General features: G+C 41.0%; 1 protein-coding gene and 1 long non-coding RNA gene across 3 annotated transcripts in view; both read left to right on the top strand.

Annotated features, from left to right (window-relative positions):
* The window catches only part of SLC26A9 (solute carrier family 26 member 9), a 58,934-nt gene extending 32,099 nt beyond the window's left edge, over window positions 1-26,835 (top strand). For both annotated transcript variants that reach the window (XM_079979129.1, XM_079979128.1), the window contains 16 exons: window positions 543-707; window positions 1,574-1,726; window positions 3,906-3,988; window positions 4,855-5,002; window positions 7,069-7,182; window positions 8,924-9,001; window positions 10,201-10,296; window positions 12,597-12,703; window positions 15,200-15,269; window positions 16,470-16,562; window positions 17,642-17,761; window positions 19,652-19,948; window positions 20,517-20,571; window positions 22,188-22,333; window positions 25,132-25,209; window positions 25,338-26,835. In XM_079979129.1, coding sequence (XP_079835255.1) covers window positions 543-707; window positions 1,574-1,726; window positions 3,906-3,988; window positions 4,855-5,002; window positions 7,069-7,182; window positions 8,924-9,001; window positions 10,201-10,296; window positions 12,597-12,703; window positions 15,200-15,269; window positions 16,470-16,562; window positions 17,642-17,761; window positions 19,652-19,948; window positions 20,517-20,571; window positions 22,188-22,333; window positions 25,132-25,209; window positions 25,338-25,385 — 1,851 coding nt within the window. In that variant the 3' untranslated portion in view covers window positions 25,386-26,835. The remainder of the gene's footprint in view (window positions 1-542; window positions 708-1,573; window positions 1,727-3,905; window positions 3,989-4,854; window positions 5,003-7,068; window positions 7,183-8,923; window positions 9,002-10,200; window positions 10,297-12,596; window positions 12,704-15,199; window positions 15,270-16,469; window positions 16,563-17,641; window positions 17,762-19,651; window positions 19,949-20,516; window positions 20,572-22,187; window positions 22,334-25,131; window positions 25,210-25,337) is intronic.
* On the top strand, window positions 22,377-23,896 carry LOC307218153. Its single transcript, XR_013839829.1, has 2 exons — window positions 22,377-23,311; window positions 23,346-23,896. It is a non-coding gene; the product is annotated as an uncharacterized lncRNA (long non-coding RNA).
* Window positions 26,836-27,677: the final 842 nt, after the last annotated feature.

Genomic DNA, 27,677 nt, shown 5'->3' on the forward strand with positions numbered 1-27,677 from the left:
GAGGAAATTCCTCCTGCAACAGTTATCTTATTCATTTCCACACACCAGAGACTAGCGATGAAAGGAGCTCTCAGTTCCGGTTATCTTCAGTTCTTCCCCTTTCTGTAGCAATGTGAGATTATTATTATTTTCAAATCCTCATAAAGGTTCTTCAGCATTTCAGTGTGAGGTTTTGACTAAGCTATACATTTTTGCAAGTGATTCCTCCTAATGTAACACATTTTAGTTTGTTATGTTCGCTTGCTATATTCATTTTTATGCCCTTTCCCCCCTGTAATATGTATTTTTATAAACAGTGGTTGGTTGGGGAACTGCGTTGCAAAACTCATATAAGTGTGAACTTTGAAGGATGGCTATACTTTGGTTCCCATGTTGATTTGGAAAGAGCAAATTATATAAACTCAGCTTCATTTGCAAACTGAACTGAATTTCTTCCCTATCCAAGATTCCTGTGGACTATAGTTTGAACTATGGGATATCCTTCTGAGAAGTTGTGCTCACTATTCCATCTGCCATGCCTATCTCTGTCTGTCTGTCCATAGATATGCCTAGGATTTGTGCAGTTTGGCTTCGTTGCGATCTACCTCTCAGAATCCTTCATCAGGGGGTTCATGACAGCAGCTGGCTTGCAGATCCTCATCTCTGTGCTCAAGTATATCTTTGGCCTGAAGATTGACTCTTACACAGGACCCCTTGCCATTGTTTATGTAAGTTAGTTACCAGAAGATGATAGGATGGTTATTGCCCTAAACTGCCTGATTGTGACAAATGATATTAATGATTAATTTCCCTAGTCAACTGACTGGGCCCTGGAAGAGTTGGCTTGCTGTATAAATGCAATAATGAATGGCTGAGATTTTCTTTTCTTTGCCTTCAAATGCAAGAACAAATGAAAATAATAAAGTAAAATAGATTATTAAACCATATATTTAGGCAAGGAAATGTGAGCAACTGGACTGAAGAAAGCATGAGGTCAGGAAAGGAGAGATATTTCAAGAGAGAATGGCAGGCTTGCAGAGTCTCCCAAATCTTATACAGAAGGCAGAATTTTGCTTGACATGGTGCTGCATGGCAGGAAAAGCTGCACCTGGTAAATTTTCCCTTCTAGATAACTCTTCAAAGGTACAGGAGTACTCTTGGGGTCCTGTAATTCTAGGAAATGTGCACATAAGTGTCGGAGTTACCATTAATTCTTCCACATTTTAATTATAAGGGATTAGAAGAAAGTGTTTGTGGAGTTATGGAGGCTGCAGTGACCTGCTGTGCGCCTCTTGAACCTTTCTCTGAATTCCCAGCTGGATGCCGTTGTTGGAAACAACAAATCAGATTAAATGCATCCTGTCTGGTCAGGCCCTGCTTACTGACCCTATAATTAATCCAGAGCTGGCTACTGCAGGGACTGTGCTGCTTTGAGTGCTAGCAAGTCTCAACAGCAGACTACAAGGCTGAATAATGACCACTGATGGACCATCTTCATGTCTTGGAAAACAAACACCACGGCATATCTCCCAGTCATGCTGAAAAATGCACATGCTGCCCTTTTCTTGTTTCATCCTTCTTTTCTTTTTTCTAGACCTTTATTGATATTTGCAAAAACTTGCCCAAGACCAATATAGCCTCCCTCGTCTTTGCATTGATCAGCACTGTGCTTCTGATTATCGTGAAGGAACTGAATATGAAATACATGAAGAAGATTCGAGTCCCCATTCCCATGGAGATTGTTATAGTAAGTAGTAGATCCTGAGCTCTTTCTTTCCCCTGCTTTTATCAATGCAGTTAGAGGGCATTAGAACCTCCATTGTAGTCAATGCCTGCCCTCCCTTCTCTTCAGATGCAGAGATAAATTTATAAAAGAGCTGTTGACTATTCAGCTAACAGAGTGGTCAAAAATACACCCAAGGAGGAAATTGATGCAATAATTCACTTCTGGGGGAAGTATTACACTCAAGTTTTCTGATCTGAGATAAGGAAGCTGGCATGTTTCTGGTTGTACTAGAGGTCTTCTGAGTCCTTTCCAAATGTTTGGATTCTCCCCCCCCCCCCTTTGCACAATAAATGTCCAGTTATTTGTGCACAAGAGTCTACCATATCTGATGAAATGGATGAAATCCTTCCCCAATGAACTTGTTAAGGTTTTGCAAGACTCTTGGCTGTTTTTATTGCCACGAACTAACACAACTACCCCTCTGTAATTTGATGCAGGGAATTCAACCATCTTCATTCAAGATAATGCTTCTGTTGTTTTAATAATAACATGCTTTCTCAGCTCTTGGGCAACTTCCTGCTTCATAAGCCATGCTAAGCTACAGCTTGGTACTATATGGATGTGGGGCCACAAGTCTTCGTGAACCAGACTATCTCCTTCCACTTTCTTAGAAGGAGGACTTATGCCAAGTTTAGTTTCACTTTCAACAAAGCTCTTTTTAGCATTACATATGAACTGGGAGTCACGGTTTATAACAACAGTTATTTGCTAAGCAAGGCAGCTGCAAACCAGTCCTTAGTCTGTGCCCCTTTTGCACACCTGCTGTGACAAACTGGTCCATGCAGAAGTTACCGTATTTTTTGCTGTATAAGACTCACTTTTTCCCTCCTAAAAAGTAAGGGGAAATATGTGTGCGTCTTATGGAGCTAATGCAGGCTGCGCAGCTATCCCAGAAGCCAGAACAGCAAGAGGGTTTGCTGCTTTCACTGCGTAGCGATCCCTCTTGCTGTTCTGGCTTCTGAGATTCAGAATATTTTTTTTCTTGTTTTTCTCTTCCAAAAACTAGGTGTGTCTTGTGATCTGGTGCATCTTATAGAGTGAAAAATATGGTAGATATTAAAAACGTTAGGGTATTATTCATCTGCAGGCTCACAAACCTGTTGCTGATACTAACTACATCATTAACCTATATATCCCACCAATTTAAACAACAATGCAAACTTGTGCCCTCAGGTGTTTGGTCAGCCAAGGTCACTGAAGAAAAATGTGCTGATATGGCCAGCTTAACCTTGACTCGTGCTTCAGTGAGTCTGGGTGAAAACATCCTTGGTCTATACAGCAGGAAATGTCCATGCAGATAATGTACCGTAGTTGTATTCCAAAGTATTGAAACATGATAAGACAGGAAGCTGTAGTAAGATGCTTACATGCCTCAGGTGATCAGGGAGGCAGGAGGCCAATGTACGTGCTGACACCCAGGCAGCATTTGTGTAATTAGAGCTGTGGGAAATGCAAAGATTTGGGCAGACCTTGTCTTTGGTTTCAATTTGCAATCACTCCAAAGTTTGCTATTGCAGCAGTGTGAAATGAAGCTTGCTGTTCTAATATAGGAATGTGTTACATCCACTTTACTCTGGTTTTGAATAGTATTGGTAGAGGCAGGATGGCAGAAAAAGCAGAATTTACTCAAGTTTCAAAAACTGAAATGTGCAGGAGAGATGGCGTGAGAACAGGAATCCATGTGAACCATGGCAAAATCCCCAAATAAAACTTTCTCTGACTTATCAGCTTTATTATAGCGGTTAGCTCTAAGACAGACCTCTTAGAAGAGGTTCTCCCAGACTCTGAGAATTCTCAATTATATACTTTGATCTACCCTGTAGCCACCATCTTCTTGATACAAAAGAGACTTTACATGGAGTGTCCTGACAATAAATGGAGCAGTCCAATGCATCCACAAATTTAAACATAGCTGCTAGATATGATAATGCAGGACTAACTTCTTCATTCATTCATTCATTCATTTATTTACTATCTATAGGAAAACTACTCTCAATGGATTTCTCTCCACTTAATGCAAATCAAAATTTATACAAACTGAGTCCAGTTCTCTGCTGAAGGAATATGTCAACAAATTTAGTTTGTATGAAACCGAAAAATGTGCTGCTAGCCTAAAGCCTTTTTTATGCTTTCATTTCAGGTCATTGTAGCTACTGCAATTTCTGGAAGCTTTGATATGCCTGATAAATATGACATGCCCATTGTTGGCCATATTAATATGGGGTGAGTCAATGCACAGGATTATTCTCTTTCCAAGAGTTCCTTCTCTTCCAGAACAGGGATATCCTAATGATGCCAATCCATGAATCCCACCCACTGTATTTAATAATGAATATATTCTGGAATAAGGGCTGAGCCAGACATGATTTGGAAGATTCATGAACTAAAAATAAGAAAACTTGGAGAGTTTGCAGCAAGGTGAGCAGTGAAAAGAGGTTTTTTTAAAAAAAAGAAGAAGAGAAGGCTTTTTTTACTCCCACTCTGCTGCAATCTCCCCCCCCCCCCCAACTTTCCCACCAGCTCCCAGAATTAACAACCAGCCATGTTGAAGGTGAGGGCAAGAATAGATAAAATTGTGGGCCCTTCTGAAAACAAGTTGAAACAGAGCTTGCAGTGGCTGGATGTGTTTCAGCATCTCTAAATGGAATAGAAAGTAGGGCAAGCTTAAAGTGGACAGTGTCTGCAAGCCTTGATTTATATGAGTCAGTCCTTTAATGAATTACAAGCACAGTATAATTGCAAAGTGGATAATAACCATTGCGGTATAAAACTGTATCATTCATTCTATGCTGCCGTGACTATTATAAGGTCTGCACATGTCAACATCCCTGCGCTGAAGGAATAAACAAGGGGTTTTTTGGGGGGACAGGACTGCCTTCTAGGCTATTACTATGTTTGTAATGGCTTGAATCCATTATATATTAAGACCAACTCATGCATTACTCTTTTGGGAGGAAACTGGGCAGAACTGAATCTTGCTTCTACATCACACACACACACACACACCACCATCTCTCTGGTCCATTGGTTTCATCTCCAGCTACTTGTTTTCTTATCCTGTCTGCTTGATTTTGTTCCTTTGATGTTAGATTTCCATCTGCTACTCTTCCTGAGGTGGGCAAGTGGAAGGACATGATTGGCACAGCTTTCTCACTTGCCATCGTGGGCTATGTGATCAACCTGGCCATGGGCAGAACTCTTGGAACCAAGCATGGCTATGATGTGGACCCTAACCAGGTAACATTTAGTGGCTCTTTACAGAGAGAGGAAAAATAACTCACCCCAAAGTTGGCCATTTCCAGGGTTGGAGTCTAGGAAGAAAAGTAGGGGGCTCTTAATGATATTTCCAATCCCTGCCCCTGACTCCCCTCAGTTTTAGTCAGTTCACTCCCCTTACTCTTCTAACAATAGTATCTAAGAGAGCCTTCACAACAAGTAAGAGGACCTCCTTGTACTTCAAACACTGCTATGGAGAGTTCCCCTTCAGACTCCTCTTAGTAACTGCAACACACACCATGGACGGATAATCAAAGTTGCTATCAAAGAGGATCCAATGGAGGCCGAGTTACAATAATCTCCAAGCAGTGAGGCATTGGGTGTGCAACTGCTTGCCTTAGCAGGCTGGGCAATTTTCTCAACACATTTAAAAAAAAAACAGGGAGAGAAAATAATAGAATCATAGAGTTGTGAGAACTGAATGGGTCATCTAGTCCAATCCCAGGCAGAGCAGGAATCACATGAAGAGGAGATAACATCGGCTCCACATGAAGAATTTGCCTTATGGGAGCAGAGGGGAACTTGTGGCCCACCAGGTATTAACAGACTCATCCTTGACCTACTGCCGGAGGCTGGTGGGTTGGAATCCAATAACATCTGGAGGACCACAGGCAGGGAAGGCCTGTCCTGTTTCACCACCTGAGGCAAAACAGGAAAATGCCACCCCTGCCACAGTTTGCTCACTGGGGTCACAACGGTGACAGATTCTGACATCTTGCCGGAAGTCATTTCTCAAGCGGCGGAACCCTTGGATTCCACACCTGAGGCAACTGCCTCACTCTGCCTGATGGCCCTGTGGGGGAGATGCAGACCCCCCCCCCGGGACGCCCCTCTGTTTGTAGCCTTCCTAAGTTGGTGCTGCCTTGAGCAGGACTGGCCCACAACATTTTGGCACCTGAGGCAAACCACAAATGGTGTCCCCCCCCCCACAAGGGAAGAAAGGGGGAGTGAAGATGTGCATCAGTAACAAGAGGAAATGAAGGTCTACATTGGGATCTGCTGGCCCTTTGGATCCAGCCGCCCAAGGCAATCTGCTCGCCTTACCTCATGCCTGCGCCGGCCCTGGCCACGGGTACCTTGATTCTTCCTTAAGGAGGCAATTGCCAGCATGACATGACTGTGGCATGACATGATTGGTTGTTTCTAATGTTATTTTTAACAGAACAATTTTTTCTTGTTTTTTGTCAAAGCTACTCTGGGTGCCTATTGACAAATAAGCAAAACAAAACAGGATATGATATGTCAAAACAACTGTATGAACCCCAGCAGTAAGCATACTTTGTGCAAATCTCAGTGCCATTGTTTTAAATAGCTCCTGTACATTTCAGGTTGTGCTGGTCTGTTGCTGCTTGATAACTCTATGAGAACTGGCCCCTGACTCAGAGAAGAATCTGGAGCGCAAACACACATGGAGACTATTTGTTGGATATTTAGCAATTAGTTCAAGCAATTAGTTCCTAAGACCTCTCAGCCAGATTAAAGAGGCTTCTCCAAAGAGCAGCTCACAAACGGTGTCTTCTGAAAATGCCTTGTGTGCATCACATGGCTGTGGAGCGTGTCCTCCCTTGCTAGCACTTGCACAACCACAGCCTTTTAAAACAACAGATGCAGCCAAGTGTGCTACAGGTTACTCCTGCAGGACCTTTCTGTACTGCTTGCTGGATGATTCATCAAGGATGAGAGTCTTAGATTAGAGTTGCGGTTAAGGGAAGCCTGCAATAATTTTCCTGCTCTGAGGGTTTGCAAGAGAGTCAGAGAATCCTGGGATGCTTCTGCAGTGAGAAGAAGCAATTTTCATGGGGTGTGAAAGAGCCTCGGGTGATGTGATTGCAGGTATGACAGCAGTCTTTTGTATAAATAATGCCGCCCTCACATGTGAAGGAAGAATCTTGGAGCTATATGACCGCTTGACCTACTTTTTGCATCCCAGCAATAGCTGCCAAAGTAACCTTACTGTAAGAGAAATGTCATCTTGTTTGTTAATGCTGCCACCTAAACTGATTCGTCCATTATCCTTGTTTCCATAGGAAATGCTGGCCCTCGGTTGCAGCAACTTTTTTGGATCCTTTTTCAAAATCCACGTAATTTGCTGTGCTCTTTCTGTGACCTTAGCTGTGGATGGAGCTGGAGGAAAATCTCAGGTTATTAATTTATTGGTTTGTTTAGCCCCTCTCTCTTCTCAAAGTAGGAGACTTTGTAAGATGAGCTCTGAGCATTTCTAGATCATGGATTAACTTGAACTAGTTGAACATTCTTTTCCTTGGGGAAGTAATGTGAAGAGGGCTTAGGATCTAAAACAGTTAATACACTGCATTGTCTCTAAACGCAAATTCCCAGTGACATGGCTTTCAAATGAAAGCAGATGACTCTTTTATACTGCAGGTAGATAATCAACCTGTTGTTCTGTTATTGGAACAGAACTGGCCACATGAGTGGATCTTCAAAAGCAGAGCCAAATGGTAACCATTAGCATTCAAATAGTACTTTCAAGTGTATTCAGCACTTCAGAAACATCATCTTGTTGTAATCCTTACAACCCTTTAAAGCTGGGTCAATTCCCCTATATGGGGCAGAGAGTGGAGGTTGAGAAAAAGTGGCTTGTCTAACTAAGGCCCTCTAGTGAATTCATGGCTGAAGTGAGATTTGAACCAGGAACGGCCTGATTTGGAGCTCCATTTTCACCACCACACTACAGCGCACTAGCCCCCCAACACTTGCAATTTGTAATCATACCTATTTTAATTTTTGTCAGATTCTGAAATAGATATTAAGATTATGCCAGTTTTTCATCTGTAGCAGTTCAAGTTGTACTGACTGTTCTTGAGGTGAAGAACCTGTGGCCCCTCCAGATATTGTTGGACACCAACTCCCATCAGCCCCAGCCAGCATGGCCACTACTCAGGGATGGTGAGAACTGTAGTCCATCAACGTCTGGAGAGCCACAGGTTCCCCACCCATTATAGTTGGTCAGGTTATGCGGTATTAACATGTGGCTTTGCACGATGATGGGCAAACAGGATTTTGCATCACTGTATCTCAATTTCCAGAGCGGTAGCCATCTTAGCTTGTTGCATCCAAGAGTCTTGTGGCATCTTCAAGACCAATTAATTTATTACAGCATAAGCTTTTGGGGTCCACAGTCCACTTCATCAAATGCATTATATTACAGCACAGCTTTTGGTCTGGAAAGTGCCACAAGACACTTTATGGACTCTCAGATGCAATCCTCCATTAAACAAATGGATCAGATCCATTCTGTTCTGCCTTCTCTAGCTTTATAAATCAACAGAGCCCTTGCTTGGTGCTGTTCTGAACTTTTCACAGGGGATCCAGAACTCCTCAGGTTTGTCCAGAGGTGCCTGTTCTTTAAATAAAAGGCAACAAATGAAAAATCGCACAGCAAGGATCTGTCTCAGGTATAGGGAACCTGCAAACTTCCTGATTTTGTTGGCCTCTCCCATCACTCTCAAACAACATGGCCAATAATCCAGATGATCACACTCATAGTCCAGCAACATCTGGAGGGACAAAGATTTCCCACCCCTGATCTATAGGCTAACCAGAAGCTCTTTGACATAATTCGAAAGTCCACAATTATAAAAATGGCCAGATTCTCCAATTAAATGCAGTGTTATTATATGTAAACACTCCCCCCCCATGATTAACAATGTAGTTACTAATAACAAGGCCTCTCATATACAGACAACAAATAATTCAAGGCTCTGTTGCAAGCAAGGGGTGGAGCAGGACAAGAAGCCATCTTTCTATCCCACTAATCTCCCTCAGCTACCAGACTTATATTGCTTCTTGCTTCTACTACTGACAGATATCATAAAAAGGACCTGCAATTTATGTTATGCTAAGTTACTTTTCTCTCCTCAGATGGCAAGCTTTTGTGTGGCAGTGGTCGTGATGATAACCATGTTGTCCTTGGGAATCTACCTCGGCCCTCTTCCTAAGGTAAAAATTGTACTGCTGAGCATTAAGACATGCTTCCAGACTGTGTAGTTCAGACCTATCTTCTGCTGTATTTACACCACAGGCTTATCCTGGCTTAATAGTCATTCTCTTTCCCCAGAGAACCCCGGAAATTGTATTTTCTGAGATGACCTAGGAATCAGAGAATTGCATATACCTCCACCAATTTACAAACCCCAGGATTCTTTGGGAGAAGCAGACAGTTGAACTGGTATAAAACCAGTATAAATGAGAAATGTCTGTATGCTTGGTGTCTTAAGTTCCCCCATCTTTAACTAAGGGACACCTTTCTGTAACAGGCTTGGTCAAACAAATTCCAGCGTGGTGCCATTTTGATTTCAGATGGAAGGAAATGACTGGCTAAATTCAGAGTACTTGACAGAAAGTTACTCTAACTCAGTGGTCACAACCCCCCCCTTTTTTTTTTGTCATGTGAACACATTTGCACTGTTGCGGACACTGTTTCAGTTACAACTGGCAAGGAAAGGGAACATGATGACAGGAACCAGGCAAGTGGCAGAACTCACTTCTTATGAGGCTGCTCAATTTTGCCACTGAGGCTACATTCCTATGCATGCTTTCCTGGGAGGAAGTACTATTGAAAACAGACTTACTTTTGACTAAACATATACAGTGGTACCTCAGTTTACGAACAGTCCTGTTTACGAACTCCGCAAAACTGGAAGTAGTGTTCCGGTTTGCGAACTGTACCTCGGTTTACGAATGGAAGCCGAATGGTGGAAGGGCACCGGCGGCGGAAGGCCTCATTAGGGAAAGCACGCCTCAGTTTAAGAATGGTTTTGGTTTAAAAATAGACTTTCGGAACGGATGAAGTTCGTAAACCAAAGTAACACTGTATAGGAATGTGCTGATAGTTCCTTTTGCCTGTGACCTAGTTCTAGTAGGAATTTATCTTCAAGACAGTTTGGGCCTACTTGGGCAGGCATTGTGTTGGAAAAGGACAACCACTATACAGCATATTAATGATTTTTGGGCAATGTGCAGCAATATCTGACTTCCAGCATACTCCCATCAAGCAAATGTAGCCATTGTGGCAGAAACAGGAATCACACTGGGGCAGCAAAAGGCTGTTATATTATTGAGGCTTTTTGTTATCTATTTAGTTATCTTTTAGTTATCTGTTTGTTATCTATATCTATGTTGTGTGATCTTTATTGCAGGCTGTGTTGGGAGCCTTGATAGCTGTGAACCTGAAGAATTCTCTCAAGCAATTGACTGATCCTTACTATCTCTGGAAAAAAAGCAAGCTGGACTGTGTGAGTGCCCCTTTTTAAATGCCTTGTGAGAGAAGAGGGGAGTCCGAACCTATTGTTTGGTATGGGTTAAGTCATTCCTTTGTAAAGCACCACCAGCATGGAGTATTCAATGAGAACGTGAAACCAGGGGTGACTGGCTTTTGCATTTCCACATGCAATAAAATCCCCTTGGAGTTCCTAATAAAATCTGGATTGCTAAGAATATCAGGTGCTTTTTTCCCTAAAGGCAAGAATCTAGCCAGCATAGCTATGGAGATATACCGGTATTTCAGCCATGTCTCTCAATGATAAACAAATATTCCATAAGAACTCCAAGTGTTAAATTCCAAGTAAAACAATGCAGGAGTCACCCTTGAATAAGTCATATTGCATATTTATTCTGATAACAAGATTTCTATTTCCTTGGCATATAATTACATTTTCTTGCCGGAGTTTATGAATACATAGGAATATATTGTAAATGAATGTTTATGAACAGAGCCCAATAAACATAACTTCTGAACTAAAAATTCAAATGGTTAGTGTACGCAATATACAGACCTGAGCTAACATGACCAAGGCTACAATTGGATGCCACTGCTTATCATGATGGGAATGAACCTTGGACATGTGTACTGCTTCCTCCCTCGATAATGCAACCAATATGGAAGCTGTTGTTTCTGTTTTCTAATTAACTGCAGTTTTGCATTACATTTGAGTCCTAAATTTAACTATGGTTTAGTTAATCTTAACTATGGTTTGTTTGAAAGCTATCAGCTTCATAACCTGTGGTTTCACAACATGATTTATTTTGATGGAAGAGCACAGCCAAAGTCTATTGCTATAATGTGAGCTGCCTTTTAGAGCCTGTTGCCAACACTAATAATACTGGTGGAGGGGAACATATGATTCCCATGCAAAATTACTCAAGTTCAATGGGAAAGAGACCCTGGAAATCGCTTAACAATTAATACTGGTGTAGTCTACTTCAACCTACTACAAAGGAGCTTCCTTTGTTGGCGCAATCCAATATCTAGAAATTGTGCCTTGAAACTCTTAGATAATGGCCCTCCAGGGAAGGAAAGTCCTTCACAAAAAAAAGAGATAAGGGTTCCAGGCATTAGCTGATGTAAAATTTACTGGCATGTGTACCATGGAAAAAGCAAACGAGCTTTATAAAGGTTTGGTTGTTGGATATTTTATTTGAACAAGATTTACAACAGTAAACTAAATTAGTGTAAATTGTGCCAATGTGTGTTCTCCAGAAACTGCTTTATCAGTGAAAAGAATAATCCAAATCATTCAGTCACAGACATCAACAGTTTTCTTAAAATGCTGTTCAAATAGAAGCCAAGGGAGATATTGCTTTGAAGTTCAGAATATGGAATTACACAACAATGGACTTGAATTCAGTCTTGAAATATGCTAGGCAAAACACCTGACTCAGTGACGCACCTGCACAAGTAGTTAGTTTGGAACAGCTTCACAGCCACATACCCTTGAGTAAACAATATACAAAAAGGAGGGATATAAATTTTATCAATAAATAATTCCTTTTCAGTAGTAAACCCCATGGTGTTCAATAGGGCTTACTCCCAGGTAAATGTGTATAGGAGTACATGCTGAAGCAAGTCTGAGTGCTCAGTAAACATATTGGGATGGGGATGTCAGATCAAATATTCAACTAATAGCAACCCCTGCAAGATAATCTAGGCTGCATCTTGTTTTTCTTGCCCCAGTATGGCAGAAGAGACGACATAGGAAAAGCAGGGGCCTTGGGGCAGAGGGTGCTTTGCACAGCACTTGAGCAAACAGACCTTAGGAATACAGTCACACAAACAATTGTACTCAATTGGTCCAACTGGTGTAGATCCCACAAAACCAGCAGATATGTGCTGGCAAAAAGTCAACACACAACCACTTCTCCAAAAATGCACCAGTTTAGACACTCTCAGAAGAACTGTATGGGAAACTACTGAACCAGATATATAATTGTCCATCTTGGCCCAATGCTTGCTGTAGATACTCCAGTATCTTAGCTGAGATCCTCAGTTTTTCCAAAGAGAACAAGAAATTTAATAGGCAACAATAAAACAAGTGTCTTAATGGCAATTTGAGTTGAGCAAAGCACATTTGTCCACATTCACTTGAATGGAAGTGTCTAAGGAGGCAACAACTTAACTCCGGGCTAGAATAACCCAACCTTAACTTTGCAGATATATTTAAAATCCCAGGCCCGTCCACTTCATCCAAGTATCCACATTCCCCTCCCCATTCCCAGTGCAAGGAAGTGACCAGCTGTATTTTATGTCTTTCCACAGGTGGTCTGGGTGGTGAGCTTCCTGTCAGCTTTCTTCCTGGGCTTGCCCTTTGGACTCGCTGTGGGAGTGGGTTTTTCCATCCTTGTGGTGGTTTTCCATACCCAGTTGTAAGTATTTTCCTGGTGTGGCCTGTGGTGTGGCCCAAGGAGGGACATTTTCCATCATTTGGGTCAAAATTTCAAAGGCAGGTGCAACTCCCAGCACGTGGAACATGAAAGCACCAGTCCCTGTTAGTAAACAATGATGTCAGTTTCAGATAACTGCTAGCTAATCTGCCATTCCCATAAATATATTCCAAGGCTGGTATAAATATGAAAGTATTTACGTCATGTTAAAAACACCTGTGGCACGTATCCTCTCAAATCCATTATAGATACAAGGGAACTCCCACTTATTACTCACTAAACTCTCAGTATAAGAGATAAATGTGATGCTGGACTATGCTGATATTTCCTGTGGTAGCTTGACCCAGAGAGAAAGTCAAGGTGAAACCAAATCATGTAGTTGTGCAGTTAATTTTAAAAAAAACCACAACCAAATAGCTGGTGGGGAGAACTAAAACAGATTGAGAATGTAGCATTGCAGAGGGAATCTTTAACCCATTGTCCCTGCTGGGATCCTGATTTGAACCACACATACCCCACCTCTATTCATGATGGGAGGAAAGTGAGCATTTTCCTTTCCTTGTGAGCAGCAGGGTCAATGCCAACTGGGACTAGGGCAGGAACAAATTGTGAAAGGCTTCCCTCCCCCGCCTCCACTCCTTCACAGTCCCAAGTCAACTCCCTCCCATCCCCATTAGCACCAGTTGGAAGAAATGCTTTATATTCAGGGAGCATCTTTAGATACAACTGTTTCATCATGGTAGACGACAGGAAAGGACTAAGCACAGGGACCTCTGCTTTTCTTGGTTTCTCTTTTCATACCACTAAGGCGTCCACCAGGTTAGGTCTTTCACCATCTCAGAAAAATGGGAGGGGGGGTGTTTTGCAGACATGCTTCCCACATAGGAATAACCTTGCATCAGTGTAGACTGCAGAAGATGCTTGCAGGACTCACCTTGGTATCTCCCATGCCTGCAATGTAGATAGGAATGTAGAAGCAGAATGTCATGGACCCCTGCTGTCTGTTATCGTTGACGGACAGTCTCTCCCGTAAGGACACCTGTGGCACGTACCTTCTTGCCCATATCGGCCTTGCAAATTCAGGCCACAGAGAACTCCATGCCATGAGGGTAATGTGTGAATCAGCATTTCTTTCCCCGTGGTATAATTCTGATCTTGTAAGGGATCTTGAGGAACCACTTGTAAAGGCACACCCTTAGTCTCATTCCCCCATTCGTTTTTTCAATGGTCAAGACTGCTCCCTAGTGTGCTGCCAATTGTCACCACATGGGGGCACATTCATGACAAAAGAAAATTCAACTGTGGAAAACTTAAATGTCTACCATGTTCACAAGGCAGCAGTTTTCCGCTCTTTTGAACATTGTGAAACACATTCAGGAAAAAGAAGAAACTCAATCAGCTTTTTAATGTATATATGACACAATTGATCCAGAAGACACACTCTTCCTTTCTTCACACCCTCTGTCATCAATTTAGGATGGTGGTGAAGGAGAATAGCAAATGGGCCCTGACAAACACTGTTACATATTGCTAGACTAATGAAGCTACAGTGGTACCTCAGGTTACAGATGCTTCAGGTTACAGACTCCACTAACCCAGCAATAGTACCTCGGGTTAAGAACTTTGCTTCAGGGGGAGAACAGAAATTGTGCTACGGTGGCGCGGCAGCAGCAGGAGGCCCCATTAGCTAAAGTGGTACCTCAGGTTAAGAACAGTTTCAGGTTAAGAACGGACCTCCAGAACGAATTAAGTTCTTAACCCGAGGTACCACTGTACTCTGTTTTGTTTAGCAAGATTAGAGCCACTGATGCTGCTGTGTTTTCAAGAGATTTCCTCCATTGGCCCAGTGAAATGGGAACCATAGATAAATTTATATAGATAAATTTATTGATATTCATGGTGTGTTCAAATACAAAGCTCTACTGGCCTGCCCCTTTTATTTTATTTCCTCCAACTGTGGACATCACTACTTTGAGAGTGATTTTCTCCCTTCCCAACATCTCTCTTATTGAGATGAACAGTGTAGATTGGTTTCATAATCTCTCCCCCAATTTGGATAGTTCTGGTATAATAATAATAATAATAATAATAATAATAATAATAATAACAACAACAACTATTATTTATTTATTTATACCCTGCCCATCTGGCTGGGTTTCCCCAGCCACTCTGGGTGGCTCCCAACCGAATATTAAAAACACAATACAGCATTAAACATTAAAAACTTCCCTAAACAGGGCTGCCTTCAGATGTTTTGGAACATAGCAGTGACAGCCACAGGTAGTTAAAGAGGAAAAAATTTGCCTGGCGCCTAAAGCTATATACAGTAATGACTTATAATGAAGTTAAGCACACAATCCTTTCTTTTCTACTTCACTTGCATTATTGAACTGTATTAACAGGAACTTCAGTGAAACGGATTTTTTTTTTAAGGCTGTCTATATTTTGACAATTGTTTCTTTCCATTTTCCTTCACAGTCGCAATGGTTGTGTCATTGGTCCTGTAGCTGCTACTGATATATACAAAAATCCCAAAGTCTACAACAAGGTAAATGGGTCAGAAAATAACCCTCTGCTTCCTCCTGTTTTTGCCATCAATACACAAGTGAGATGTTCACTCTCTCATCAGATGTGATTTGAGTTTTGAGCATCTATTTGTTGTGCAAATTTACCTCATAGTATTGATGGCCAAAGTTGGCCATTATTGTTCAGTAGAGTTTGAAATTCTCTGGCAGCATTGCTCTTTTCTTTTTTAACCATTTCCATGGCTAACACTGTTTGTGCACCACTTCCCAAACCAGCAGTGGGAGCTCACTGCTTGCAGAGTAAATAGGAATGTGTATGACACTGGCTCTAGTATGAATGTCCAATTATGTTCTGCGCCATAGGGAATCTTATGTAAGCCAAACACATGGAACAGGCTCAGCAACCTAATCACTAAGACATGGGTAGGCAAACTAAGGCCTGGGGCCGGATCCAGCCCAGTCACCTTCTAAATCCGGCCCGCAGATGGTCCGGGAATCAGTGTGTTTTTACATGAGTAGAATGTGTGCTTTTATTTAAAATGTATCTCTGGGTTATTTGTGGAGCACAGGAATTCATTCATTCACCCCCCCCAAAAAAAAATATGGTCCACCCCCTACAAGGTCTGAGGGACAGTGGACCGACCCCTTGCTGAAAAAGTTTGCTGACCCCTGCACTAAGGCTCTACTTTGTAGCCTGTTTGGCTAAATTGAAGAGCCAATACTATCTGGGAAGGAACTTCACTTTAACTTTTGCAAAGGGTGAAAAGTGTGCAAGATTGGGAAAATGTACTTTCTCGCTATGTTCCGTTCCCTAGCAAGAACAGAGATGAAAGAGTTAATGGAAAGTAGTAACTCTTACCAAAATGACACTACTTTTAGGAAGCAGACTAGCAAATTGAGGGGACTCCACATGTTAACAGGTGCTACATATTCAGTCCTGCAACAGGGCACACATAGCCTAGGATTCTGCCAGCCAGCTGTTTAGGTAAAAGCTTGTGCTGGGTTGAATGGTCTCCCCCATCTGAGATGCACTTAGCCACCAAAAATGTCTAGATCTGGAGAAGGAGCCTGCTGCCACAGTGCAGCCATTACCACCCGCATTCATTTCTTCTTAGATGAGTATGAGTAAAGGGTTCTTTACTAAATTTTCCTCCTTCTTTTAAACATCTCAAAAGAACTGCAAGTACCATTTGAACCCTGAGAACTTTTCTCTTTCTTTGCAGGTCCAAGAAATTGAAGGAATTAAAATTGTTACCTACTGCTCCCCTCTTTACTTCGCTAATTCAGAGATATTCAGGGAGAAAGTTATTGCCAAGGTAAAAAATAAAAAATAAAATTCTATTGTGTAGGCGATGATTAACCATTTTTCGCATTACAGGAACAGATATTTACCTCATGCCAAAACCATTTCTTCATCGCGATGTACGATTTTCCTCACTAAGCAACAGCAAATGTCTTGCAAACAAAGGCGTATATTGGACCTGTTTAGTTCTCTCACTTAGTTCACTGACAAACGCTGGGAGTAAATAAATGAGTAAATAAAAAAACAAGAAGTCATACCACTTGGCTTTCTGCACCATCAGTTTTCAGAGCTCAGTCTACCTTGCAGTGACAAGCCTGGAACACCAAAAAGTTGTGGAGAGATGATTAAGCTTGGTAGGGAAAATTTTCGAAAGGCTTGTCTGGCACCTACTCTGATGCCTTTTCAGGGCCAAGTGAATATATTATTTATTTCCCTAGGCTTCTCTCTCTCTCTCTCTCTCTCTCTCTCTCTCTCTCTCTGTTGATTTCCTCTCAGATTTCATTGTGGTTTCCCCACTTTTCTCTGTATTTTGTTATTTTATTTTTAAAATAAGTGTATGTATCATTGTCACCACCCAAGGACATCTTAGGAGACAGAAGCAGTCACTGGGCAAACTAGTGTACTGTACTCACACTTGCACTGAAATATTGTGTTTGAATCTCATTTTGAAGCCAATATCCCAGCCCTACCTATTGCTTCCCAATAAATATAACTCTTGCTCAAGTTAGGAAGACACATTTTTAAATGTAAGCGGGTCCACCTCTCGCTTTTCAGCTCCACCACTTACGGTAGGAACTGTGGATTCCCTAGGTAGAATCCAACATGCCACTAAGGAGGTCATTCCATTCTGCTTGCCTGATGCAACAATCTTGCCTTTCCTTCCTCTTGTGCACTCTGCTGAGGAGTCTCCAGGACCACCACCATCACCACAACCCCACCAATTGGGGTGGGGCTCAAGGCTAGAGAGAGGGGAAAGCCCTGGGGGTCCTGGAATTGGCTTTCACTTGCAGGATAGGGTCGTTGAACATGGCGACCTGTTTGTTACACGTAGGAGTTGAGAACAACCTGGCTTACTGTCTTTTATTTGAACAGACTGGTGTGGATCCCATCAAAGTCTACTTGGCGAGGAAAAAGTATGTGAAGAATCAAGAAAAGGCAAGGGCAACATCAGAGAAAACAAGCAAACTAAAATCTCTCTTCAGGAAAAACAAGGTAATTTAGCAATTTTCCTAGTTGTGAGAGATCCTTTCTATGCTTGATACATGAAGGAGTTAACCTTGTTGGAGCGCCAGAGGGCAGCTTTGTTGGGGACAGGAAGAGAACCCTACTTATTCTGTCCTTTAAAAAAAATGTTGATCTGTGTGCTGCAACAGTGGAAAGAGGCTACCAACAGCCTAAAAAGAACTGTTTTTGCTGCTGGATTATGGGGTAACATTTGTTTGCCACTTTGGGGAGAGATTTCACCAGCCTTCATGGCCACTCCTAAACCTGACTGGGACAGAGGAGGAGAAGCCAGCCTCCATTTAATTTTTAAAAAAATTAAATAAACTTCTTTATTTAAAAAAAAGTTCACGTAATGATGTGGGTAAGTCATTCATCATGTGTGACTTCATCTAATAGATCTAATAGATGCCCGTAACTTTCATGTTCCACATTTTGTTCTGCACCCACTACTGCAACTAATGCACTAACTAGGGTGAAGGGAAATAAATTCCTTTCCCAAAATATTGAAAACAAGTGTAACATTTTTTGTAAATTGCTTTGGGTCACTGTGGAGAGCGGTTGCTGGTCAGAATAGATAATGCAAAGTGTAGTATGGTCAATGGGAGAGATTTAAAACAAAACTTATCACAGTAGGTAAAGGAAAAGAAAACACTCTCTTTTCTTCACCTGGTTGGTGCAAGCCTGGCAGATCTCACCACCACCACCACCACACACACCAATTTCCATACAGTGGCTCTGCCCATAATTAAATGAAAATGAGATGCATAATTTAAAAATCACTATTTATCCTAAGTGTTGCTGTTTTGAAAACTCTGGCCTAATTCCTTGCCAACTGGAAGGACAAGATTTTTTAAAAAAAATACACAGCTAATTGCCACATATGAAACAGGAATTACTTGATTAGCAAGAAGATGTTTGCAAGTTGATTCTGCCAGAAACACAGAGTGTATGGAAACAAACAAACCTACCTATAGACCACAGGAAGCTGCAGGTTAGACCAGGGACTGGATAATGGTACTAGCATGCAAATTGTTGTTGTTATTGTAATATTGGGCCAAACTGGTCCAATAAATGTTGGACCAGACTGGATTTTTTCCTATTAGTTTTATCATTGTAAGGCAAAGAATATTCATCAGTTATTTATTGCAAATCCAGTGCAAGCTACTGAATTCTACAGTGAAAAATGTGAAGAAAATGTATGAACTTGCTAAAATTGGGAATTGTTGGGCCACTCCTTCCTTTGCCCTTCATGCACCACTTGTATGTTTTTTTATAATCTATTACTGTCTTGGAATTATTTAATTTATTTCATAAAATTTATATACCACTTGATTGTAAAACAACAACAACCCTCAATGCTGTTTACAAAAAGAATTACCGGTAGTAGACAACCAACAGCTAGCACTACTGCTTATGATTAATGCACTCTGACTCTCAGGAGAGCCTTTTTCAGTATTTCAAGCCAATATTTAAATGATATCATATAAAAGTTTGTAGTAATGTATTTGACGGCTGGTTTTGTTTTGTTTTAATGGCATTTTCTGATATTTTGCTAACCACTTCAGATACCAACCATGGTAGAAATGTGGTGTATGTGCATAAGCACACATGCATATTGCAGGTTCGATCCCCGTATGGGACAGCTGCTAGATCATTCTCAGGGACCCTTCCAAGTCTACGATTCTATGAGTCTATCCACATATAATCAACATATAACATATGAAACAAAGATTTTATTAATTTATTAAACTCATTAGTCACGGTTTGTTTGTTTCTTTGCCAATGCACAAAGCAACTCACAATAAATAAGATCAACAGCAATGAAAATAAGTTAGAATAAATGTGAACTTGAATGTGGTCCCGCTTCCTTTGCTACAGACTATGTCTCTGCAAGAGCTTCAGAAGGATTTTGCAAGCATGTCTCCGACAGATACCAACAATAACCAGACCTCCGCAAATGGTAAAAGCGTCTCCTACATTAACTTCAACCCATCTGAAAAGCAGGCTGAACAGGGAACCATTGCCAGTCATCGCAGCAGCACCTGCAGTGCTATCCCAGAATCAAACATTGACCCCATGACCACAGCGCCCCCATTTGTCAACTTCCACACAATTATCCTGGATATGAGCGGCGTTTGCTTTGTGGATCTGATGGGCACAAAAGCTTTGGGAAAGGTCAGTTTTCCTCTTGGTTCCACCTCCGGTTTATTTCTTTGACGCTGCACTGCCTACTGAATTCGTTCTCTTTGAAACTTCCCATTGAGTTCTCTTAAGTTTTAATAACAAGAGCTGCAATAGTCTTATTTTTAAGAAAAGTTGGCAGGCACAGGGTAGCATTAGGCTCATTTCAGCTAGTTGTAAACGCTGCCAGATGCTGAATCGAAGGAACACAGGTCAGTTCCCAGAAACAGACTGTGACCCTTGCACTCCTCCTACAGATCTCCTTCTGCTGCACTATTCAAAGCTCAGCTGTTGTTTACTGAGCCTGAACACTTGGTGATTCCCATTGCTGTTCCAGGGTTACACATTGCATCAGTATCACCTGAGCTAAGCACTTTTGAAAATGCAGTGCTACATATTGTTTGGTGTCCGTCCCCCCACATGACACTGGAAGTGTTATTATGCTAATGTACCATGTCATGAATTTGTAGTGCATCCTAAATTCATGGACTCTCAGATTTCGTGTTGTGAAAGCTAATAATGTACTCTCTTTCCCTCCCCCACCCCTGGTCTCCTCATATAGCTGTGCACCAACTATCAGAGGATTGGGATTCAAGTATTTCTGGCAAATGTACAAGGTGGGTATTGCTCTTTGTACCATATTTTCTCTATCTTCCATTTTGAGGGCATTGAAAATGGGCAGAATAACTGCTGGAAGCAAATAAATATATTGCATGTGAAACACATTACCATCTACATATTAATTGCAAAAATCTAGGTACTATACAAATTTACAAGTGCTGTTCTGTAGTGTACTGTGGGGACTGAGTAGGTATTTAATAATGCAGCAATAACACAAATCAAGTTCAAACATCACTGAGCAATGTCCTCTGACTTTTTATATGTATGCAAAGTAACCTCGGAGGCTGCCAGGCTATTTGTCACTTCAAAGTTTGCTTTCACCAATCTGCTTTTCTTCCTGTGGGTGAAAAGATACTCATGCACCCTATCTCCCCCATCATTGGCAAAACAGCTGGAAGGCCATAAGTGGAAGGGTTAAACAGAATCACACATCTGAAACTGATTGTTGCATGTAGTTTCTGCCTCTCTAGTAGTATTAAATATCCAATGTGAATTGGATTTGTATCAGTTTCCTGGTGTAAACTCCTTGTTCCATTGTGGCTGCTTTAGCCAGCTAAAGGGTTCAGGGCATGACAATTCATAACAAAGCCTGTTTGTAGCCAGCAGAAAAGACACACAATGCTTAAAAACTAAATAAATCACACAACAGCATATGAAGAGGCAGGTATAAGAGACTTACATGATTAAGGGGTTGGTGTTTTCTTCTGCTTCACTGCATTAATTTTAGATTCAGGGTTGTGTTTTTCTGAAATCATTAGACATTGCTAATGGTTGTAAATGTGTGACTACTCAACCATAAGAGGTACGATTATACCTTAGATTTCTTGAACTTGATTGTTCTTGGAAATAGCATGCAATTGATATGCCAAAGCAGCTTAAAGCTGAAAGATGGAAACTCACAGGAGGGATGGCACTTCTACTGAGGCAAAAGTATAGGGTATTTTTTTCATGACTGCAATTCAACCCACATTTTAACTTAATAAACATATGAAATCATGTGGGCTTTCACCTTTCGCCTCCAGTGGAATAGGGGTGTCTCGCCCACAGACTACCCTAAAACAGCCTTGTTATCCTACAATGATTCAAGAATTATGAGATTTCCTTAAGAGTGTTATGATAATGGTGGTGAAATTAATGAATTACTCTACATATTGGAGCTTCGGACAGGGTTCTAAATAATGTGAGTCTCCAGATCTTAGGGGTTTAATGACACAGTGACTCTTTCTATACCACTTCTTGTCCCAGAAAAAATATTTTGCCAACACATGACATGAGCCAGCTGCTTCCAAGTGTACAGCTGGGGGGGGGGGGACATTTCCCAACAAAGAACCTGCAGTCCCCCTTAGTCCTCTTGCTCAATCCATTAACATTTTGAGCTTCAAATTCAAACAGCAATAGGGCGTCATCCTAGTTCCATATACTTGTGTCTGATTCTTAACAATTGCAACAGGCCCTATGGGCTTTAAATGTTATCATTTTACATAACATAGGCCTTCTACCTATTATTCTTGCTCACAAATCTAGTGTATAGGAAATGCCCTGACACAAATAATTTTCCAGCACACAGCTCCTGCTTGCAGTTTAGTCTATATAACTTTGTTTCCTTCGTTAGCCCAAGTGTATGATGATATCCGCACGGGGGGAGTCTTTGAAGAAGGAGGTCTTGAGCCCAGTCATCTCTTCGTGACCATCCATGATGCTGTTTTGTTTGCAACAATGAATGGAAACAGAGCCACACAGCGTCCTGACTTAGAGCAGGTAAAGATGATTCATTGTCTCTTCACTCTTTTTGCCACAGCTCTGTGCATGTGTGTTTCATACTCTTCTGCTTTCCTTTTGGACATTGCCTTAGTGGTTATGAATCAGACTGGCTAATTGGCTTTTTCTTTTCTTACACTTTGATCCTGCCTTTCCTCCAAGAAGCTAAAGACAGCGTACACAGTCCTCCACTCTTTATAACAACCCTGTTAAGTAGGTTAGGCTGAGGGTTGTTGACTGACCCAAAGTCACCCAGTGAGTTTCATGGCTGAGGGGAGATTTGAACTTGTGTCTTTGCAGTTTTAGTCCTACACTGTAACCAGTATAGTATGTATGAATGCAACCAAACCTTCTGACCTCTTCCTATTGTTCACCACCACTTACAGACTCACAGCCCTACACCTCACCACTGGATGAATTGGTCCTCTGATCTTCAGATACTGTACACCTATTTTCAAGCCTAGCTTTGCACCTGTTAGCAACTTTTTCAAAAAGAAAAAGAAAAATGCTAATATTTCTGCCACAACAGACTCTGAAGAGGAAGCTTGAGGGGAATGAGACAACAGGCTCCTTTTAGTCATTAGAAAGACATAGCTGAGTGTCTGGTCAATGGGTGTGTGTTGGTGTGCTAGTTTTGGGGACAAGGGCTGCAAGCTGCCCTGACTACTTTTCCATTCTGGACTCATTTTATCCAGCCTGAGTCTTGAGAGAAGATAGTGGTCTGCTCTTCCTGGAAACCTATCACAGATGACTAAGTTTGAAACATGAAAAACAAAACAAAACATGAAGTTGTTAGTGGTCCAGTCTAAATGTAATGGGCAAAATCTGTTTGGATTTGGATAGGTGCAAATAAAGAAATATTAAGTATGGTGGGTGGCAGAAAGCAAGGATTAGACATGGTGGCATGTTAAATCGCCCCATATCTCAGTTCTGTGTGTTCATGCACAGATATAGACAGCAAATCTATACAATTCAGTGGTTTGTCTAAATGGAATGCTGTCTGGGCAAACAGGCAAGTTGCAGAGGTCATTCTGGTTTTGTGCTTCTTTCTCTAGAAGCCTTCACAGGTTGGCTTTTAAAAAATTCCTATGGAATTTTGGGGAAGAGCCCCAAATGAAGATCAGCAATTGATTCTGCTAACTCTTGTGGAGATAAAAGTATTAACTGGCCTCCCAGATCAAATAAACTCACTACCAACAAGTAACTTTATCTCATATGGACTGAGCTTTAGCTTATTGGTCATTACTAATCTCAAACACTGATTCAGCATGCCTGCCACCTCAGTGTATCTGGTTAAAAGGAGAAATAGAGCCGGGTGTCATAAGCATATTGATGACACCTCACTCTATTAACTTGCAGCTGAATGTATGAACTGATTCTACAAAAACATTGTATATGAAGAGAGGAAAGATGAATACTATGGTTTTGATCGGTGGCAAAATGGCTCATTCAGACTTGCAAATTGCCACTCAATGCTGCACTTATCAAGTTATAATCATGCATGTGTGAGTCAGTCTGCAAAGCAAACCTGTGTTGCATGCAACAAACTAGCACACAGACATTTTATAAAAAAATAAAAAACACCCCATCATTTTATATCTAGCTGCTAAGCTCATGGGGTAGTCATGGTCTTGGTTTCCTTATTTGCATTTCTTTGCTTGATAAAGGACTTGTTGACCCAGCTTTCAGCTGACATGATGGAACACCTAATCATTGCTGTATGGCAACTGCTATTTGCTCCTAAGAGATTTGTTGAAGGTGAAATCATCTGGTTATCATTTGGATATGGGGCAAAGGACTAAGTCCTTGTTCCACCGTGAGGCTGGGTCTAGCTCCTGAGGCATGATAGGAGGCAGATACGTGGGGGCTGGGCAATATTTTTAGAAGCCTGTCCTGAACCACACACAGATATTTGTGTCTACAACATTCATGAAACATACATTCTATTTTTCAAACTTCCAACGCTTGCCACTCCACTCATACCCTTAACAAATGCTATTTGAATGCATTGACCCTTCCAAGAACAACTTGAAGTGCCATCACATCATGCAAACTCCACTGAAACCAAACTATTCAACAGAACCTTTGTCTCATTCTTACAAGACTTTTAGTACTTGGGAATGAATACATTAACACAATGTATTCACTGTCAACCATAAGGGTTTGTGTGTGGGCACATTACTGTTTAATGAATTTGCATAGAATAATCTGTTCCTTATACAATCTAGAAAATGTTTGGGGAGCTTGCTGACATGTGGATCTAGTGCCAGAACAGTGTAACAAAGCACTACAAACATGTTGCAGTGCCTACAAATAACAATTATACCCCATGTTACAATACAATAAATATTTATTACTTGTAGCCATAGGCCATTGCAAAGAGGGGAGAGTACAAGTGGAAACTCGGGGAAGGGAGAGTGCTCTTGAGCTTGGGTCCTGCTTGCATGCTTCCCACAGGCATCTAGTTGACCACTGTGAGAACAGGATGCTGGATTAGATGGGTCATTGGCCTGATCCAGCAGCCTCTTCTTATGTTCATGACCACAATGTTTGCAGGAGCAGCTGAAAAAGTACACAACAGTTGCTGTATATACTGTCTATTACTGCACCACATTGGGGAGATCATCTCAAATAAATATATATTGAGCTGTCCCCTTGCTAGTATTTGTATTGGTATTTAAATCTTTTAGAGTCTTGTGCTGATCTTTGGTTTTAAACAAATAAATGGCTGACTAGCAACATTATCATGTTTTTTAGCTTGCAAACAATAACTGATGATTTGTCATGCTTCCATACAGAGGTCAAGTCAGATAGAAGTCTCTATCTCTGATGAATCATTGGAAGACAGCAGCGCTGAATTCCAAAACTTAGAAGAGGTAAGTTAAAAGAAAAATGTGGTAATAAGTGAAGTATCTGAGAGCTCATTCTTCTTAGTACATTTCTGGCCTGTTACTAGTATTCTCAGCATCAGTTACTCTAACCCAAATCTCTTTTTTTCTCCTAGGAAATGTTTGGAAGCATTTTTCATTCGGATGCACAGACAGCACTGTGAGCTCATGAGAAACACTCATATGATGGCAAACTTCTTGACCAAGACATTACTTTATGAAGAGATGTCCTTGTGTCTGAATAGCAAGGAAAATAGCCTTTGTGGAATGGGACCATTGGTGCTTTTGCAGCACAGGGGCTTCTGACCTGATTATCTCTTCTCCCTCCATTCATCTCTGGTTATTGAAATGCAGAGCAAGCGATTCTTGAATCAGTTGGCATGGGCGACGGACGGAGAAACTCAGGGAATATTCTTCATCTATCTAGAAGAAGCAGAAGAATAGCAGGACTATAATGACTTCTCTCTAGGCCTCATCCCGCACTTCAAGCAATTCTTATGAACCCTTCAGGATGTATCTAGCATACACACATACCCAGGAACTCTTAGTCATCACCCTTGTTTTTATTAAGAGAAATATGAGGAAACACAGAGAATATATAACTGATCAACAGACGTAACTCTCATAAGGTGTAGTTATTTGGGGTTTATTAAGGGGACGTTTGCTTCCAAAGTGTGAACTGATTTTATAGAGTTCACACTAAAATTAAGCATGCCTCTGAAGATGTTGCCCAATTATTCCTCTGCTTTCATCAATACAGCCTAATACAGCACTCTTTGTTTCTATGGTCTAAATGCACCACCAGTATGTTTAGTGACCATCCATCATTTCTTGAAACATGTGCTGTATTTGCTGTGGTACTGAGCCTTATCAAACTACTGCCTAGAAGTAATGTTGTATTCTCTATTACAACTCCCCATTTTTAAAGAACAGTTCTGTTCAGGGGTAGGTGTGTGTGTGTGTGTGTGTGTGTGTGTGTTGGTGTGTGTGTAAATTACTTTCCATAGGAACTACATGCATAGACAGACCCTTTCAGAGTGCTTTGAATCCAAAAACTGTAACTGTCTTTTGACCGCTGCTTCTACCTTGTGTCTAGAAATTGCAAGATAATAGCTACTTGCACAGTATTTTGGTGCTTTAGTTTCCTGTTCTCAATAACTAAACATTTAGAAAACATTCAGCTTAAGTTCATATTGAGAAATAAACAAAGCTTCTGAAGGGGCCAATTTTCCTGGGACCTGTTTGCCAATCCCATACATATTCTGTATGGGATAAAAGGATAAATTGTACCTCTTAAATACTATATTGAAAATACTCAGATTGCAGTCTACTCAATGCTTAGACTTCACCTCAGATGCAATTTTGGTTGGAGGACTCTAACTTGATTTACAGGACAAAGTTCAAGGGCAGCGTTTGGTTTATTATTTCATCCCTCTCAAGCTATTTTAATCTATGCAAACATTCTCGTGGATTTTCTTTAACGTGTGTCACAGATGGGGAGAATCTACCTCTCAGGCAGACCTGCCTGACTAGTTAACCTAGAAGAAGTTGTCTTTTTAAATTTTATTTTGTAAATGCGAATTAATTTTTATATAAAAATGTGAATAATGCAAATGATGTTTTCGTTTTCTGTTGTAACTCCTTCTAGCAGCCCCAAGGTGTTGAATATGTAATGCCTATGACTTAAGGTTAAATGTTCTAAAGTAAATGCTAAGCCTAAGATATACAGCACAAGCCAGAGAACATGAAAAAACAAACCAAATAAAAGGTTGGCCATTCTGATGTGGCACTGTGCTGAAATAAGTCATAGTTTTTTTTTTAGTTTTTTTTAAATATTTTTTATTGAACTCTTTTTCATAAGATCAGAAACAAACAAACAAACAAACAAAAAAAGAGATACAAAAAAGAAAATAAGAAATAACAAACAAAGATACCATATGGCGAAAATACAAAACCACCGATACATACAACCATACAAAAAGAAAAAAAGAAAAGAAAAAGAAAAAGAAACGAAATGAAAAAACAAAAAATACACCCACCCATCCCAAAACAGTGATTGACTTCCCTTCAAAACGGCTTGAGTTGTACTCCCACGTTATTTTCCTGCGGGGTATTTTTGTCACCTTTGTTTACACCTCTCATGTCTTCTGAACCCAGACTCACGGTTTAGCCCTCTCCAGAATAACCATCAGTTGCATTCAAAGCTTGTCCTATGGTTTACTGCTTGTGTTTTGTCTGCCGTAGCTAAATCACAAGCCCAGGTTAATACAATACACTAAGTCAAACTATGGCTTAACTCAGCGCAGCACAGCAGTAAAACAACAAGAGAGGAGTAAAGCAACTGCAGTCTTCTCTTCCGAAGGCCACACACACACTTGGGCATGCACATTGAGATGTGGTTTGGCTTAGTGTGACATGTGAACCAGGTGAGGTGTGGGGGTGCAATCAAACCACTC

This window comes from Podarcis cretensis (genome assembly GCF_951804945.1).
Source record: "Podarcis cretensis genome assembly, chromosome: 6".
Taxonomy (NCBI): Eukaryota; Metazoa; Chordata; class Lepidosauria; order Squamata; family Lacertidae; genus Podarcis; species Podarcis cretensis.